At 45.5% G+C, this 16,902-nt stretch overlaps 1 protein-coding gene across 1 annotated transcript; it reads right to left on the reverse strand.

Annotated features, from left to right (window-relative positions):
- Positions 1-7,584: 7,584 nt before the first annotated feature.
- LOC311101786 (osteocrin-like) lies at positions 7,585-12,368 on the reverse strand (the record flags this gene model as incomplete). Its single annotated transcript, XM_084142976.1, has 3 exons — positions 7,585-7,669; positions 10,674-10,894; positions 12,270-12,368. 3 exons carry the CDS (start codon positions 12,366-12,368, stop codon positions 7,585-7,587), a joined length of 405 nt encoding a protein of 134 aa, XP_083999102.1.
- Between the last annotated feature and the right edge of the window lie 4,534 nt (positions 12,369-16,902).

Here is a 16,902-nt window from a genome sequence, read left to right on the forward strand (position 1 = left end):
CTTCTATGCTCGCTTCGAGGCAAGCAACACTGAAGCATGCATGAGAGCACCAGCTGTTCTGGATGACTATGTGATCACGCTCTCCGTAGCCGATGTGAGTAAGACTTTTAAGCAGGTCAACATACACAAGGCCGCAGGGCCAGACGGATTACCAGGACGTGTACTCCGAGCATGTGCTGACCAACTGGCAAGTGTCTTCACTGACATTTTCAACATGTCCCTGACTGAGTCTGTAATACCAACATGTTTCAAGCAGACCACCATAGTCCCCGTGCCCAAGGACTCTAAGATAACCTGCCTAAATGACTACCGACCCGTAGCACTGACGTCTGTAGCCATGAAGTGCTTCAGTGCGGTTGTCGGGAGAGGTCGTGTTTTTCTCTAGCTGGAGGTAAGCAGGAGGTAAGCTTCTCATATGGTGTTGAGTAAAGCTTAACCATGTATTAGATCGTAGGTAGGTAGTTAGCTGTAGTTAGGTATTGTATTTATTATAGGTTAGTAATGTTGTTATTGTAGGTTTCCGTAGGTAATTGTAGGTTAGTATCGAAGCACGAGGCTAGCTAGCTAGCGGGTAGCTACTGGTAACGATTAGCAACGCTGGAGAGCTGGTTCCAATGTTAATGTAGTGCTAGCCAACGTTTAATTTTTTGCTTAACCATGTATTAGATCGTAGGTAGGTAGTTAGCCGTAGTTAGGTATTGTATTTATTATAGGTTAGTAATGTTGTTATTGTAGGTTTCCGTAGGTAATTGTAGGTTAGTATCGAAGCACGAGGCTAGCTAGCTAGCGGGTAGCTACTGGTAACAATTAGCAACGCTGGAGAGCTGGTTCCAATGTTAATGTGCTGCTAGCCAACGTTTAATTTTTTGCTGCGTTATGCGTTATGAAAGGAACTAGACACGGACTTGAATTATCTGTTTAGTGTGCTAACACACTCTTGGCAGTTTGTTGTAACCAAGTATTGATGCTAAATTGTGTGTTAATGGATGCTAGCTTGCAAGTTAGCTACGGCGTCATAGCTAGGCATCGTGGGTTGTTGTGTGTAGTTACTGTGTCTTGGCAGTGCCGGCTGTAGCACGAAGCGAGCTACCTAGCCGTTTTTTCGAACAGAGTCAGAGTCAACACAATAGCCATTGTGTGCCGGGTGTAGCACGAAGCTAGCTAGCTAGCCGTTCTTCAAACAAAGTCAACACAGTGGCCATTGCTAGCTACCCAACACGACCAGCTAACTGTACGGTAGTAGCTAAATACAATATACTTGTCCTAGCTAGCCAACGTCTAATCATTGCTGCGTCATGAAAGGAACTTGACACAGACACGAATGATCTGTTTAGTGTGTTATCACACTATTGGTGGTTTGTTGTGACCAAGTGTTGGTGCTAAACGGTGTGTTATTGTTATTGGATGCTATTGGATGCTAGTTAGCTATGGTGTCATAGTTGGCTAGCTGAATAAAGTGGGTTGAGTCTATTCCTTTAAACATTGAACCGCTGTGGTTCACAACAATTCTGATTTCTAAAGGTGGAAGTTGGGAGAGTTTTTGTTTGGGTGGTTCAGTGAAACAATTTTAGTTTCTGAGGTAGAAGTTTTTGGTGAGGGAGGCCCTGCTCTCTCCGCTCCCAGATGCTTAGCTCATTTCATTCCGATCTCCTCTGCATTTTTGTAGCCATTTGCTACAGCCTGTCAACTATGCCTCTGCCTATCCCTGTTCTCTCCTCTCTGCACAGGCTACACAAACGCACCACACCGCGTGGCTGCTGCCTCTCTAACCTGGTGGTCCCTGCACGCACCACCCACGTGGAGTTCCAGGTCGCAGGCAGCCTCTGGAACTGCCGTTCTGCTGCCAACAAAGCTGACTTCATCCCAGCCTATGCCAACCTCCAGTCCCTCGACTTCCTGGCGCTGACGGAAACATGGATCAACACTGAAAACACTGCTACTCCTACTGCTCTCTCCTCGTCTGACCATGTGTTCTCGCATACCCCGAGAGCATCTGGTCAGAGGGGTGGTGGTACAGGAATCCTCATCTCTCCCAAGTGGACATTCTCAATTTTTCCCCTAACCCATCTGTCTATCTCCTCATTTGAATTCCATGCTGTCACAGTCACTAGCCCATTTAAGCTTAATATCCTTGTCATCTATCGCCCTCCAGGTTCCCTTGGAGAGTTCATCAATGAGCTTGACGCCTTGATAAGTTCCTTTCCTGAGGATGGCTCACCCCTCACAGTTTTGGGGGATTTCAACCTCCCTATGTCCACATTTGACTCATTTCTCTCTGCCTCCTTCTTTCCACTCCTCTCCTCTTTTGACCTCACCCTCTCACCGTCCCCCCCTACTCACAAGGCAGGCAATACGCTTGACCTCATCTTCACTAGATGCTGCTCCTCTACTAATCTCACTGCAACTCCCCTCCATGTCTCCGACCACTACTTTGTTTCCTTTTGTCTCTCACTCTCCTCCCACACTACTCACTCTGCCCCTACACAGATGGTAATGCGCCGCCGCAACCTTCGCTCTCTCTCTCCCACTACTCTCTCCTCTTCCATCCTATCATCTCTTCCCTCTGCTCAATCCTTCTCCCTCCAATCTCCTGATTCTGCCTCCTCAACCCTCCTGTCCTCCCTTTCTGCATCCTTTGACTCTCTGTGTCCCCTATCCTCCCGGCCGGCTCGGTCCTCCCCTCCAGCTCCGTGGCTTGATGACTCATTGCGAGCTCACAGAACAGAGCTCCGGGCAGCGGAGCGGAAATGGAAGAAAACTAAACTCCCTGCCGACCTGGCATCTTTTCACTCCCTCCTCTCTACATTTTCTTCATCTGTTTCTGCTGCTAAGGCCACCTTCTACCACTCTAAATTCCAAGCATCTGCCTCTAACCCTAGGAAGCTCTTTGCCACATTTTCCTCCCTCCTGAATCCCCCCCCCCCCCCCCTCCTCTCTCTCTGTGGATGACTTCGTCAACCACTTTGAAAAGAAGGTTGACGACATCCGATCCTCGTTTGTTAAGTCTAATGACACTGCTGGTCCTGCTCACACTGCCCTACCCTATGCTTTGACTTCTTTCTCCCCTCTCTCTCCAGATAAAATCCTGCGACTTGTGACTGCAGGCCGCCCAACAACCTGCCCGCTTGACCCCATCCCCTCCTCCCTTCTCCAGACCATCTCCGGTGACCTTCTCCCCTACCTCACCTCGCTGATCAACTCATCCTTGACCGCTGGCCATGTCCCTTCCGTCTTCAAGAGAGCGAGAGTTGCTCCCCTTCTCAAAAAACCAACACTCGACCCCACTGATGTCAACAACTACAGACCAGTATCCCTTCTTTCTTTTCTTTCCAAAACTATTGAGCGTGCCGTCTTTAGCCAACTCTCTTGCTATCTCTCTCAGAATGACCTTCTTGATCCAAACCAATCAGGTTTCAGGACTGGTCATTCAACTGAGACTGCTCTTCTCTGTGTCACGGAGACTCTCCGCACTGCTAAAGCTAACTCTCTCTCCTCTGCTCTTGTCCTTCTAGACCTGTCTGCTGCCTTTGATACTGTGAACCATCAGATCCTCCTCTCCACCCTCTCCGAGCTGGGCATCTCCGGCGCGGCTCACTCCTGGATTGCGTCCTACCTGACCGGTCGCTCCTACCAAGTGGCGTGGCGAGAAGCTGTCTCCGCACCACGTGCTCTCACCACTGGTGTCCCCCAGGGCTCAGTTCTAGGCCCTCTCCTTTTCTCCCTATACACCAAGTCACTTGGCTCTGTCATATCCTCACATGGCCTTTCCTATCATTGCTACGCTGACGATACACAACTAATCTTCTCCTTTCCCCCTTCTGATAACCAGGTGGCGAATCGCATCTCTGCATGTCTGGCAGACATATCAGTATGGATGACGGATCACCACCTCAAGCTGAACCCTGGCAAGACGGAGCTGCTCTTCCTCCCGGGGAAGGACTGCCCGTTCCATGATCTCGCCATCACGGTTGACAACTCCGCTGTGTCCTCCTCCCAGAGTGCGAAGAGCCTAGGCGTGACCCTGGACAACACCCTGTCGTTCTCCGCCAACATCAAGGCGGTGACCCGCTCCTGCAGGTTCATGCTCTACAACATTCGGAGAGTACGACCCTGCCTTACACAGGAAGCGGCACAGGTCCTAATCCAGGCACTTGTCATCTCCCGTCTGGACTACTGCAACTCGCTGTTGGCTGGCCTCCCTGCCTGTGCCATTAAACCCCTACAACTCATCCAGAATGCCGCAGCCCGTCTGGTGTTCAACCTTCCCAAGTTCTCTCACGTCACCCCCCTCCTCCGCACACTCCACTGGCTTCCAGTTGAAGCTCGCATCCGCTACAAGACCATGGTGCTTGCCTATGGAGCAGTGAGGGGAACGGCATCTCTGTACCTTCAGGCTCTGATCAGTCCCTACACCCAAACGAGGGCATTGCGTTCATCCACCTCTGGCCTGTTGGCTCCCCGTCCTCTGCGGAAGCATAGCTCCCGCTCAGCCCAGTCAAAACTGTTCGCTGCTCTGGCACCCCAATGGTGGAACAAGCTCCCTCACGACGCCAGAACAGCGGAGTCACTCACCACCTTCCGGAGACATTTGAAACCCCACCTCTTTAAGGAATACCTGGGATAGGATAAAGTATTCCTCCTAACCCCCCCCCCCCCCCCCCCCCCCGCCCCAAATTGTAAAGTGGTTATCCCACTGGCTATAGGGTGAACGCACCAATTTGTGAGTCGCTCTGGCTAAGAGCGTCTGCTAAATGACGTTAATGTGCCCTTGAGCAAGGCACTTAACCCTAATTGCTCCTGTAAGTCGCTCTGGATAAGAGTGTCTGCTAAATGACTAAAATGTAAATGTAAAATGAAAGCCTGGTCATGGCTCACATCAACAGCATTATCCCAGAAACCCTAGACCCACTCCAATTTGCATACCGCCCCAACAGATCCACAGATGATGCAATCTCTATTGCACTCCACACTGCCCTTTCCCACCTGGACAAGAGGAACACCTACGTGAGAATGCTATTCATTGACTACAGCTCAGCATTCAACACCATAGTGCCCTCTAAGCTCATCACTAAGCTAAGGATCCTGGGACTAAACACCTCCCTCTGCAACTGGATCCTGGACTTCCTGACGGGCCGCCCCCAGGTGGTAAGGGTAGGTAACAACACATCTGCCACACTGATCCTCAACACGGGGGCCCCTCAGGGGTGCGTGCTCAGTCCCCTCCTGTACTCTTTGTTCACCCATGACTGCATGGCCATGCACGACTCCAACACCATCATTAAGTTTGCCGACGACACAACAGTGGTAGGCCTGATCACCGACAACGATGAGACAGCCTTTAGGGAGGAGGTCAGAGACCTGGCCGTGTGGTGCCAGGACAACAACCTCTCCCTCAACGTGACCAAGACAAAGGAGATGATTGTGGACTACAGGAAAAAAAAGAGGACTGAGCACGCCCCCATTATCATCGATGGGGCTGTAGTGGAACAGGTTGAGAGCTTCAAGTTCCTTGGTGTCCACATCACCAACGAACTATCATGGTCCAAACACACCAAGACAGTTGTGAAGAGGGCACGACAAAGCCTATTCCCCCTCAGGAGACTGAAAATATTTGGCATGGGTCCTCAGATCCTCATAAAATTATACAGCTGCACCATCGAGAGCATCCTGACTGGTTGCATCACCACCTGGTATGGCAACTGCTTGGCCTCCGATCGCAAGGCACTACAGAGGGTAGTGCGTACGGCCCAGTACATCATTGGGGCCAAGCTTCCTACCATCCAGGAACTCTATACCAGGCGGTGTCAGAGGAAGGCCCTCAAAATTGTCAAAGACTCCAGCCACCCTAGTCATAGACTGTTCTCTCTGCTACCGCACGGCAAGCGGTACCGGAGTGCCAAGTCTAGGTCCAAAAGACTTCTCAACAGCTTCTACCCCCAAGCCATAAGACTCCTGAACAGCTAATCATGGCTACCCGGACTATTTGCACTGCCTCCCACCCCATCCTTTTTACGCTGCTGCTACTCTGTTAATTATTTATGCATAGTCACTTTAACTCTACCCACATGTACATATTACTTCAACTACCTCAACTAGCCGGTGCCCCCGCACATTGACTCTGCACCGGTACCCCCCTGTATATATAGCCTCCCTACTGTTATTTTATTTTACTTCTGCTCTTTTTTTTTTCAACACTTTTTTTGTTGTTGTTTTATTTTTACTTTTTTTTGTTAAAAATAAATGCACTGTTGGTTAAGGGCTGTAAGTAAGCATTTCAATGTAATGTCTGCACCTGTTGTATTCGGCGCATGTGACCAATACAATTTGATTTGATTTTATTATTATTTTGTATTTCCTTGACATTATCATGAATGATACAACTGATAACGAAAGAAACACATTTTTGGAGAAGGCATTGTAACGCTGTTAATGAGGTTCTGTTCTTCTTGATCCCTCTCAGACCATAGCTACTGGTATTGGTGTCATATTACATTTTTTGGTGGAATTGACAATTTAACAATGTCCATGTGCTTTCAACAATGTGAATTCAAATCTAATCAATTGTGAATTCAAATAGAATCAATTCAACTCTACTATGTCTTCTTTAAGTATGTGTGTAAACTGTACTGTCAGCAATTAGCAATCACAACACCAATGCAAACCTATACCATGAGAGTAAAACACTTGAGTCAGTTGTCTTATAATCTGTTTTTAATGTCAAGGCCATTGCCACCCAGTCAGCCTTCAGTCAAAGTGAACAGACAGACCATGTGTGCGTGTACTACAAACGAGCAAAAAAGGCAAAAGCGCCCACAGGCATTATGGGTAAATAAGTGTGTTTCTATGGTAGTGATGTGCTTTTTGTAGGACGTTCCCACACTGTATGGGGAACAGATGTGGGGAGGAAGGGGGATAGCTTACATTACATTAGAACTATAACAGGGAAGTGATTTGTGCCATAGTGTATGTATGTAGGTTGATGGGGGTGAGGTGGGGGTTGGTAGGTCAAGAGGAGTGGTCGTGGGGTGTTGATGTGCTTTCCATGCATCTTCTACCTGTGGTGGAATCCCCTGTGAGAAATTGAGAAAATAGACACAGATTACCTTGGGTGGTCTTCAATGTCATGTCTTCTAAAAAATTGTTGTAGGAATAAGTTATTTCTGATCTGATCCACTGTAGAGTTATTTGTAGCTACACTATTTATAAGAATGGCCATGTTTTTCCTGACCTTGTGACCTGCTCCTCCTTATAGCCCATTATTAGGGCCCAGAGTTGTTCCTGGTCAGGTCACATGGCCCTATGTTGTAAGTCATTCACATTACACTGTAGTGTACAGTATATAATGGTGTGCGGTAAAACTGGGTCGTGTTCATTAGGCACCAAACGGAAGGAAACAGATTGAAACAGGGAGGGACTACCAAGGCTTGTCCATTAAGAAACCCTATTTTTTCTGTTGCAATACATTTACATTTACATTTACATTTTAAAACTGTTGCATGCCCTAATGAAAATGACCCTGTGTACACCTCTGTGGGTTTGTCCTTTACCTGTCCAGGTAAGGGGATGGGTGGATGGGGGGAGGGTTTACCCTCGGCCGCTAGGTAGACGGCCCACTCCGATCCGGTCAATAGGAACACTCACTCGCCTCCGTGGCAGTTCAACAACTTTCCTGTTGGGGGAGATGGAGGAAATAAACCGTCACCATTTACCTTTCACTTATCCTATGGGCCGGGTGTTTCCCAGATACAGATTAACTAAACCTGGTCCTAGACTAAAAAGCTCTTTGAATGGAGAATCTCCATTGAGAATGCTTTTCAGTCCTGGACTGAACTTAATCTGTGTCTGGGAAACTGGCTGTATGTGTAACAGTCTAATCCTAGTGGATATTTTACATATGAATATTCCATTTAGAACATTATTTAAATTTATCGTCAATCTAATTTGAATAAACTTGCAAATTGAAAATGGATTTCAAATCAGCTTTATTTGTGTTTACTGAATCACACTCTTGGCAAAAAATGTGATTACATTACATTGCATGACCTGGTAAATATACTTTTTTAATGTCTATTTTTATGTGGTGAAGCTGAAGCCAAATGTTCACATTGAGTGGACAATGACGTTGTTTTTTCATTCTAATTGAATACTTCACTATTAAATGCATATGACAGTGTTGTTTCCCTTTGACATTTAGTCTACCATGCACTGAAATAGGAAGGTTGCAGTCATAATGCAACCTGCTACTTACATCAGTACAGTCATAATGCAACCTGCTACCTCTGTTATGACAACGGTTGTCATCTGACATGAGCACCTGATGGCAAACTTAGGCAGGAAATACCAACAATGAACAGTGAGCCATCGTATTCATGCATAAAAAAAACAAATAATGAAAGAAAAGCATTGCAAGTTAGAATTTTGTAAAGTTAGTGTGGGAGAGGTGGAAAATTGTTTGTTATCGATCAATAAAGACAAACCTCCTGGCATTAACAACTTAGATGGAAAACTACTGAGGATGGTAGCTGACTCTGTAGCCACTCCTCTCTGTCATATCTTTAATCTGAGCCTAGAGGAAAGTCTTTGTCCTCAGGACTGGAGGGAAGCCAAAGTAATTCCGCTACCCAAGAATGGTGAAGCGGCCTTTACTGGTTCTAACAGTAGACCTATAAGCTTGCTGCCAGCTCTTAGCAAACTGTTGGAAAAAATGGTGTTTGACCAAATACAATGCTATTTCTCTGTGAAAGAAATTGATAATAATAAGATTTTAGGAGCTGTACTGTTATATTTCTGTGCAGCCTTTGATATTATTGACCATAACCTGTTGTTGAAAAAACGTATGTGTTATGGCTTTTCAACCTCTACCATATCGTGGATTCAGAGCTATCTATCTAATATAACTCAAAGAGCTTTCTTTAATGGAAGCTTCTCTAATGCCAAAGTGTGGTGTACCACAGGGCAGCTCTCTAGGCCCTCTACTCTTTTCTATTTTTACCAATGACCTGCCACTGGCATTAAACAAAGCATGTGTGTCCATGTATGCTGATGATTGAACCATATACACATCAGCAACCACAGCTAATGAAGTCACCGAAACCCTTAACAAAGAGTTGCAGTCTGTTTTGGAATGGGTGGCCACTAATAAACTGGTCCTGAACATCTCTAAAACTAAGAGCATTGTATTTGGTACAAATCATTCCCTAAGTTCTAGACCTCAGCTGAATCTGGTAATGAATGGTGTGGCTGTTGAACAAGTTGAGGAGACTAAATGACTTGGCGTTACCTTAGATTGTAAACTATCATGGTCAAAACATATAGATTAAATGGTTGTAAAGATGGGGAGAGGTCTGTCCGTAATAAAGAGATGCTCTGCTTTTTTGACACCACACTCCAAAAAGCAAGTTCTGCAGGCTCTAGTTTTGTCTCATCTTGATTATTGCCCAGTCGTGTGGTCCAGTGCTGCAAGGAAAGACCTAGTTAAGCTGCAGCTGGCCCAAAACAGAGCGGCACGTCTTGCTCTTCATTGTAATCAGAGGGCTGATATAAATACTATGCATGCCAGTCTCTCTTGGCTAAGAGTTGAGGAGAGACTGACTGCATCACTTCTTCTTTTTATAAGAAACATTAATGTGTTGAAAATCCCAAATTGTTTGACCTTCAATCAATCAAAGCTGCCTGTGTGTAGGCTACAGCCAATTAAAAAAGTGGCCAGTGTTTTGACCCTCGGCCAATCAAAATGGCCAGTGTTTGGGCTACGATAGAAAGATAAGGTATGATAGATGTAATGTTGTTAAGTAATAAGTAAGAGTTGAGAAGAGATGTATATGTCTTTCCTCATTTAGGAAAAGCAGACCTTCTAACAGAGAGATCCAAGACAATGAACTGTTAATGTTCTATTTATGCATCTTGCTAATGAGATTTTGGGCCATTGTGGACCGGCTGACTTGATGATGTAATTCACTTAAAGTTGATTCAGATAGGTTGACATTCATGTTGTTTTTCTCTGTCTGCTGTGCACTTAGTATGTTACAAAAACGCCACGATAGGATGGCATTATCCCTCATAGCAGTCAAGGGGCAGTTTCCTAGACACAGATTAAGCCTAGCCCTGGACTAAAAAGCAGGTTCAATGGAGAATCTCTATTGAAAATGCTTTCCAGGATTAGGCTAATGGAGCGTTCACATGCTATCGGAGTCATCAGAGGTTTGTAGTTCCGACTGGAAAGTTTCACTTGAACGACCCTCCAAGTCATAATTACAGGTGGGAAACTCAGAGAAAATGCTTTTACCTGAGTTGCCGCGCTTTGACGTTTCACCAGTGACCTTTCATCTTTTCAACCAAAAGATGACAACAAATCAAATCAATATGGATCATGTATCTAGTTTGACTATTGTCAATTTTAAGCAAGCTAGCTAAAATGTTATTGGTTGAAGAATTGTTCCGACTTCAAAACCACTTGAGCAGAATCATGACTTCCATCTTCCCAGTTTCCAACTTCCCACAAGCATGTGAATGCCCCATTAATATTCTGTGTCCCGGGAAACTGCCCCAATAAGTATATGTGTGTATGACTGTTCATGTGTGTGCATCAGGGTGGAGTATGGAAGTGCTTCACTGATGATGTCTCAATAAATAGCATCAAAAGTAGTCTCTCTCTCTAAGTGGTTAGTACCTACCTCTGCTTGGAGCCCTTAGGGTCCATGGTGCTGATGGAGAGGCGGTCCAGTGGAGTGTTGGACCCTGGGAAGCTCCTCTTCATCTTGGTATCGATGACGTCATTCTCCAGGCGGTCCAGGTGGTCAAGTAGTAGCAACTTGGCCGTCAAAGCCCCTGCTGCTTTTTGCTCACTGGACCGGGCCTGCAGGCCTGACTCCTCCTGAACCACCGGGTCCAGGTACTACAACAAAAACAACAACGGGAAAACACAGAAAGTCAATAGGAACTTCTAATACTAGGTTGGAAGTCAACAATGGGAGAACATAATGAGGTCTAAAGGAACTTCTACCACAAGGTCAAAGTGGATGGTTAGCCAAGATAATGCTCTCATTAGCGTTAGCTGTCACACAATTTTTTTCTTTGTGGTATACTTAAAGGGATACTTAAGGATTTTATCTACTTCCCCAGAGTCAGATGAACTTGTGGATACCATGTTTATGTCTCTGTGTGCAGTTTGAAGTAAGTTGCCAACTAGCGCTAGCGCAATTGCTAACTAGAATTAGCGCAATGACTGGAAGTCTATAGTATATGCTAGCATGTTGACAGACAGATAGCTAAGCAGGCAAACAGACAGACAGGCAGGGAGCCAAGAAGGCAGACAGACAGATATATAGACAGACAGAATGTCCCAGTGTTCCCCCTCCCTTGTCCCTCTCTGACGTGGCTGTTGTTTCTGCCTCTCCTGGGAACAGCGGCGGGTGGTATTTATAGCTCAGCCCAGGCAGCGCCACAGCGGCGATGACAGACCGTCATCTCGCCATTTCGTTCCACATAATCAGATCAGGGAGAGAAGCATTTCTGACCATCCCGAGGAAAGCCAGAATAAACACAGCCACCACCGGCCGTGGCCATGCAGATACCTTCCCCAACTCTTCAGCCTGGACCTCCCTCACTCTGCGTGCGTGAGTGACCCCACTCACTCACTCACTCACTCACTCACTCACTCACTCACTCACTCACTAACAGCACTTACTCAGCTGGATCAAGGTTGCTCCCTGCACCTTCCCCTTGGCCCTAACCCTTCACCCCTTCAGTGTTTGTAGATCGGAACGGTCTGGATAGTTATAAGCAGTGTAATGATGGCGCTTCCACCATATTACTTCTACCTTACAGATCTGCAAACAACGAAGATCAAGGGCTAAGGGGAAGGGGGGAGCTCCTCCCCTCAGCCAGTTTACTATCCTGGGGTGGGAACGAGGAGCACACCACACCTGGGTTCCAATAGAATTTGCCTTCTTTCAAATACCTTGAGTGTTTTGCTTAAGCCTGCATGCCAGATGGACTTAGTTTGCACTTTTGGGACTATTCCATGCGTGTCATTGCACCACGCAAGCTCAATGAAGCACAGCTTGATACTATTTGAACCCAAGTCTAGACCACGCAGGCGCTAGGAGAGTTCTACAATTCTATTATATTATTATGTTCAGGGTCAGGGTCAGGGGTTGTTCCTGGTCAGGTCACTTGCCCCCAGTTATACAGTAGTTATTGATACATGGAACTGATGTGTGACCAGGTGAACCCATATAACACACACACACACAGTATCCTGATCTCACCTCTGGGCTCTCCTGGGTGAGGTGAAGGCTGTCTACACTGTAGTGGAACAGAGTCACCGTCAGGAGACAGGAGAGAAGCACACAACCGCACCCCAGCATCTGAAACACACACACACAGATCAGCATCAGACATACACATCTGCACTTTACAGTGTACAGAACATGAAATAAAAGCTATAACGTTGTAACATATTCACAAATAACAATAATAGTTGTCACATACAATTTCATTAACTCCAACACAAGCATACAATACACACTTTATACACATTTAAGCAGTATGTCCCATACATAGTTCTCACTTAGTTTTTTTATCGCTTTGGTGCAATTTGCTAAAGTATGTGTTACATTTTCACAAATCTTAGTACAAAACTCAAAACCGATCATCAAAAAGGAAGTTTTCTTGTTTCAAAACAATCACAAAATCATACAGTCACTTTTTCACCAAACGTATCTAGAAATACATCTTTCACATTGCAATACATGTTCATATAAAATAATTGCCTTTCACAATACAATGTTCACGATACTTTAGATATGATTATTTTCTCTTTTGTTAAAATACATTTTACTATTACTTAATCCGACTGCTCTTAATTGATGATCACTTAAATGTTTGGTAAACCTATAGAATTCAGAAAGCCCAAAACAAGCAAGAAATGCATCCCCTGTACAGTAAACATGGGTCCAAAATGAAGTTGCTAGTGCCATGCTCTTATGAACTGAACCTCATACAGGACCACTACAATACATAACTACAATACAATACTGTAAAATACACCAGGGTTCCCCAACTGGTGGCCCAAGGGCCAAATGTGGTTTTATTTGGCCCCCCAAGTAAAAACATATATATATGTTTTATTGTTGGACATGCAACACTGTACAAACACCAGGAAATCAGCTCCAAGTGATTTTAATTTGGGAAATCTGTTCCAAGGTATTCTCACACATAATAGAGAGACGTGATCATTTACAAATGTAAGCAAGGTTTGAAATTATTACGCTTTAGTCAAATGTTAAATCTGTTTGTGCTTCTTGCGATCAATTTGCAGTCTACAAATTATTTGTAATTATGTCGTCCGTCCCCCCCCCCGACCATCAAAAAACGGAATGTAGTTGATAATAATATGCCATTTAGCAGACGCTTTTATCCAAAGCAACTTACAGTCACGTGTGCATACATTTTTACGTGTGGGTGGTCCCGGGGATCAAACCCACTACCCTGGCATTACAAGTGCCATGCTCTACCAATTGAGCTACAGATCCCTGCAATACACAATTACAATATATGTGGAAGATGTATGATTGTCATCCCCATTAGCTTACCACCCTCCTTCAGGCCATGGATGAGGCATGCAATGATTTTTGCATGCAAAGGTTTTGAATGCTACATTACAAGTGTTACCAGTTTGGAGTTTTGCACTAAGTTTTTGAAATTCCCCACATACTTGTGAAAATAGTACCAAAGCGATTAAAAAAACTAACACATTCACACACCAGGATACACTAATTATGAAGTCAGTAGTGTTTCTCTCTCTGTGTGTGTGTGTGTGCGTGCGTGCGTGTACTGTCTGTGTGTACCCCTCTCCACGATGTCAGACGCAGACACACTGGGCGTTTTGGATTACTGCGATATAGGGCCCGGGTATTTACCTTTACCCAGCCTCCATCTGTGAAAATACTGGGAGCTCGGCACGGCTCGCCGCCCTGAATGTGAGAATGGGGTGGACGTGGACCCGGACACACCTCATCCCCTCCCTTTACACAAACACATGACCACAGGATGTAACAGCCAACCCCAGTCTCCCCTAACCCTAGCCTGGATCAGTGACCGGGCTAGTCCCTCAGCTGACTCTGCTATGGAAAGAAGCACATCTTGTTGGGACTATAGGGGAGAGTGGGGACAAAAGTAACAAGGGACCTCTGTAACAGGGTATGTAAAAAAAAATCCTATTCCCCGTGGGAATCAAACCCACAACCCTGGCGTTGCAAACACCATGCTCTACCAACTGAGCAACATGGGACTTAGTTCAATATACACATGCCAACTGTCTGTCTGTGTCTCACCTATCCGGTATCACTGATCTCTTCAGCTACTGGATCACACAGGGGTGGTGTCTCCTGGGAATTGCGTGGAGGTGGTTCCATCATAGGCCAGTTTGGTCTATCCTGCCCCCTTCTGGTTACTATGTGTAATAACACTAGAACCATGACAACGCATGTGTGCTCCTGTTGTGAATTTTAGAATAGTTCTACATACTTACCAGGGTGTGGTGTCAATTTCATCTGAATTAAATCAATTCAAGAACTGAAATTCCTATTGTAATGATGAAGATAATTTTTTATTAGAATTGGAATTTCAGTTTACTTTGTGAATTGACTGACTTGAGATAGAACTGACCACAAGCCTGATACATTAAATTTTAGTCATTTAGCAGATGCTCTTATCCAGAGCGACTTACAGGAGCAATTAGGGTTAAGTGCCTTGCTCAAGGGCACATCGCCAGATTTTCACCTAGTCGGCTCGGGGATTTGAACCAGCGACCTTTCGGTTACTGGCACAACGCTCTTAACCACTAAGCTACCTGCCGCCCATACATACTGTACATGGTTTTAATAGTCACTTATCTGTTATCACTTTATACTTCAAACTCTCACCAGAGACTTACGTTCAGAGCCATTCCTAGCCTTTTGGGGGCCCAAAGCGAGTTTTTCTTGCTAATTTCTTGCAATTCTACAGATTAAGCCATAGGGCGCAGAGAACATGTAGCAATTTTAAATCAAGTGAACAAGTCCTCCGCTTTCTCTCTGTTTGACATACTGGTGTGTGACTCGGGTGTGTGTTGCTTGTGTATATGCCATTTCACTCGCCTTCGGGAGGCGGGGTGCGGGCTGTAATTGTGAACACATTGTAGCTTATAGCAAACTTTTAGTAAATTCCTGTCAAGAAGAGAGACATGGAAGCCCAGCTAGCCTAGCTAGCCAAGCTAGTCTGTAGTTTCAAATGGAGGTCACTAACTAATGTTTTCAACGCTGCAGGAGCTGTGTTTATTTTGCTCTATTCCGGGACAATGTGGACCGTCCGGATTTTCAATGTAGCAACTGTTTGCTTGCAGAGGACTACAGGGGCGAAGTGGCTACTCTTAGCAAATCAGTAGCGAACTAACACATGCTACATGGGAATCAACGCCCACCTACTTTCTCTGTCTCTTCTACTCCAGTAGCTGGACGCCGCTCTGGCCTGGTGGGAGTGTATTTGTGTTTATTAAGAATCCCCATTAGCTGTTGCCAAGGCAGCATCTACTCTTCCTGGGGTCCAAACACATTAAGGCACTTACATTTCATATAAAACAAAAGATAAAACAGTACATCATATACAGTGCATTCAGAAAGTATTCAGACCCCTTCACTTTTTCCACATTTTGTTACTTTACTGCCTTATTCTAACTGCCTTTACTGCCTTGTTCCTCATCAATCTACAAACAATACCGCACAATGACAAAGCAAAAACAGGTTTTTAGACATCTTTGAAAAAATTTACAAACAAAAAACGGAAATATTACATTTATATAAGTATTCAGACCCTTTACTCAGTACTTTGTTGAAGCACCTTTGGCAGCGATTATAGCCTCGAGTCTTCCTGGGTATGACACTACAAGCTTGGCACACCTGTATTTGGGGAGTTTCTCCCATTCTTCTCTGCAGATCCTTTCAAGCTCTGTCAGGTTGGATGGGGAGCATCGCTGCCCAGCTATTTTCAGGTCTCTCCAGAGATGTTCGATCGGGTTCAAGTCCGGGCTCTGGCTGGGCCACTCAAGGACATTCAGAGACTTGTCCCGAAGCCACTCCTACGTTGTCTTGGCTGTGTGCTTAGGGTCGTTGTCCTGTTGGAAGGTCAAACTTCACCCCAGTCTGAGGTCCTGAGCGCTCTGGAGCAGGTTTCCATCAAGGATCTCTCTGTACTTTGCTCCGTTCATCTTTCCCTTGATCCTGACTGGTCTCCCAGTCCCTGCCACTGAAAAACATCCCCACAGCATGTTGCTGCCACCACCATGCTTCACCGTAGGGATGGTGCCAGGTTTCCTGCAGACGTGACACTTGGCATTCAGGCCAAAGAGTTGAATCTTGGTTTCATCAGACCAGAGAATCTTGTTTCTCATGGTCTGAGAGTCCTTTAGGTGCCGTTTGGCAAACTCAAAGCGGGCTGTCATGTGCCTTTTACTGAGGAATGGCTTCCGTCTGGTCACTCTACCATAAAGGCCTGATAGGTGGAGTGCTGCAGAGATGGTTGTCTTTCTGGAAGGTTCTCCTATCTCCACAGAGGAACTCTGGAGCTCTGTCAGAGTGACCATCAGATTCTTGGTCACCTCCCTTACCAAAGCCCTTCTCCCCCGATTGCTTAGTTTGGCCAGGCTGCCAGCACTAGGAAGATTGTTGGTGGTTCCAAACTTCTTCCATTTAAAAATTGAGGCCAATGTGTTCTTGGGGACCTTCAATGCTGCAGACATGTTCTGGTACCCTTCCCCAGATCTGTGCCTCGACACAATACTGTCTCGGAGCTCTACGGACAATTCTTTCGACTTCATGGCTTGGTATTTGCTCTGGGACCTTATATCAAATCAAAATCAAATCA

The sequence above is a fragment of the Coregonus lavaretus genome (assembly GCF_964263955.1).
Source record: "Coregonus lavaretus genome assembly, chromosome: 26".
Lineage (NCBI taxonomy): Eukaryota > Metazoa > Chordata > Actinopteri > Salmoniformes > Salmonidae > Coregonus > Coregonus lavaretus.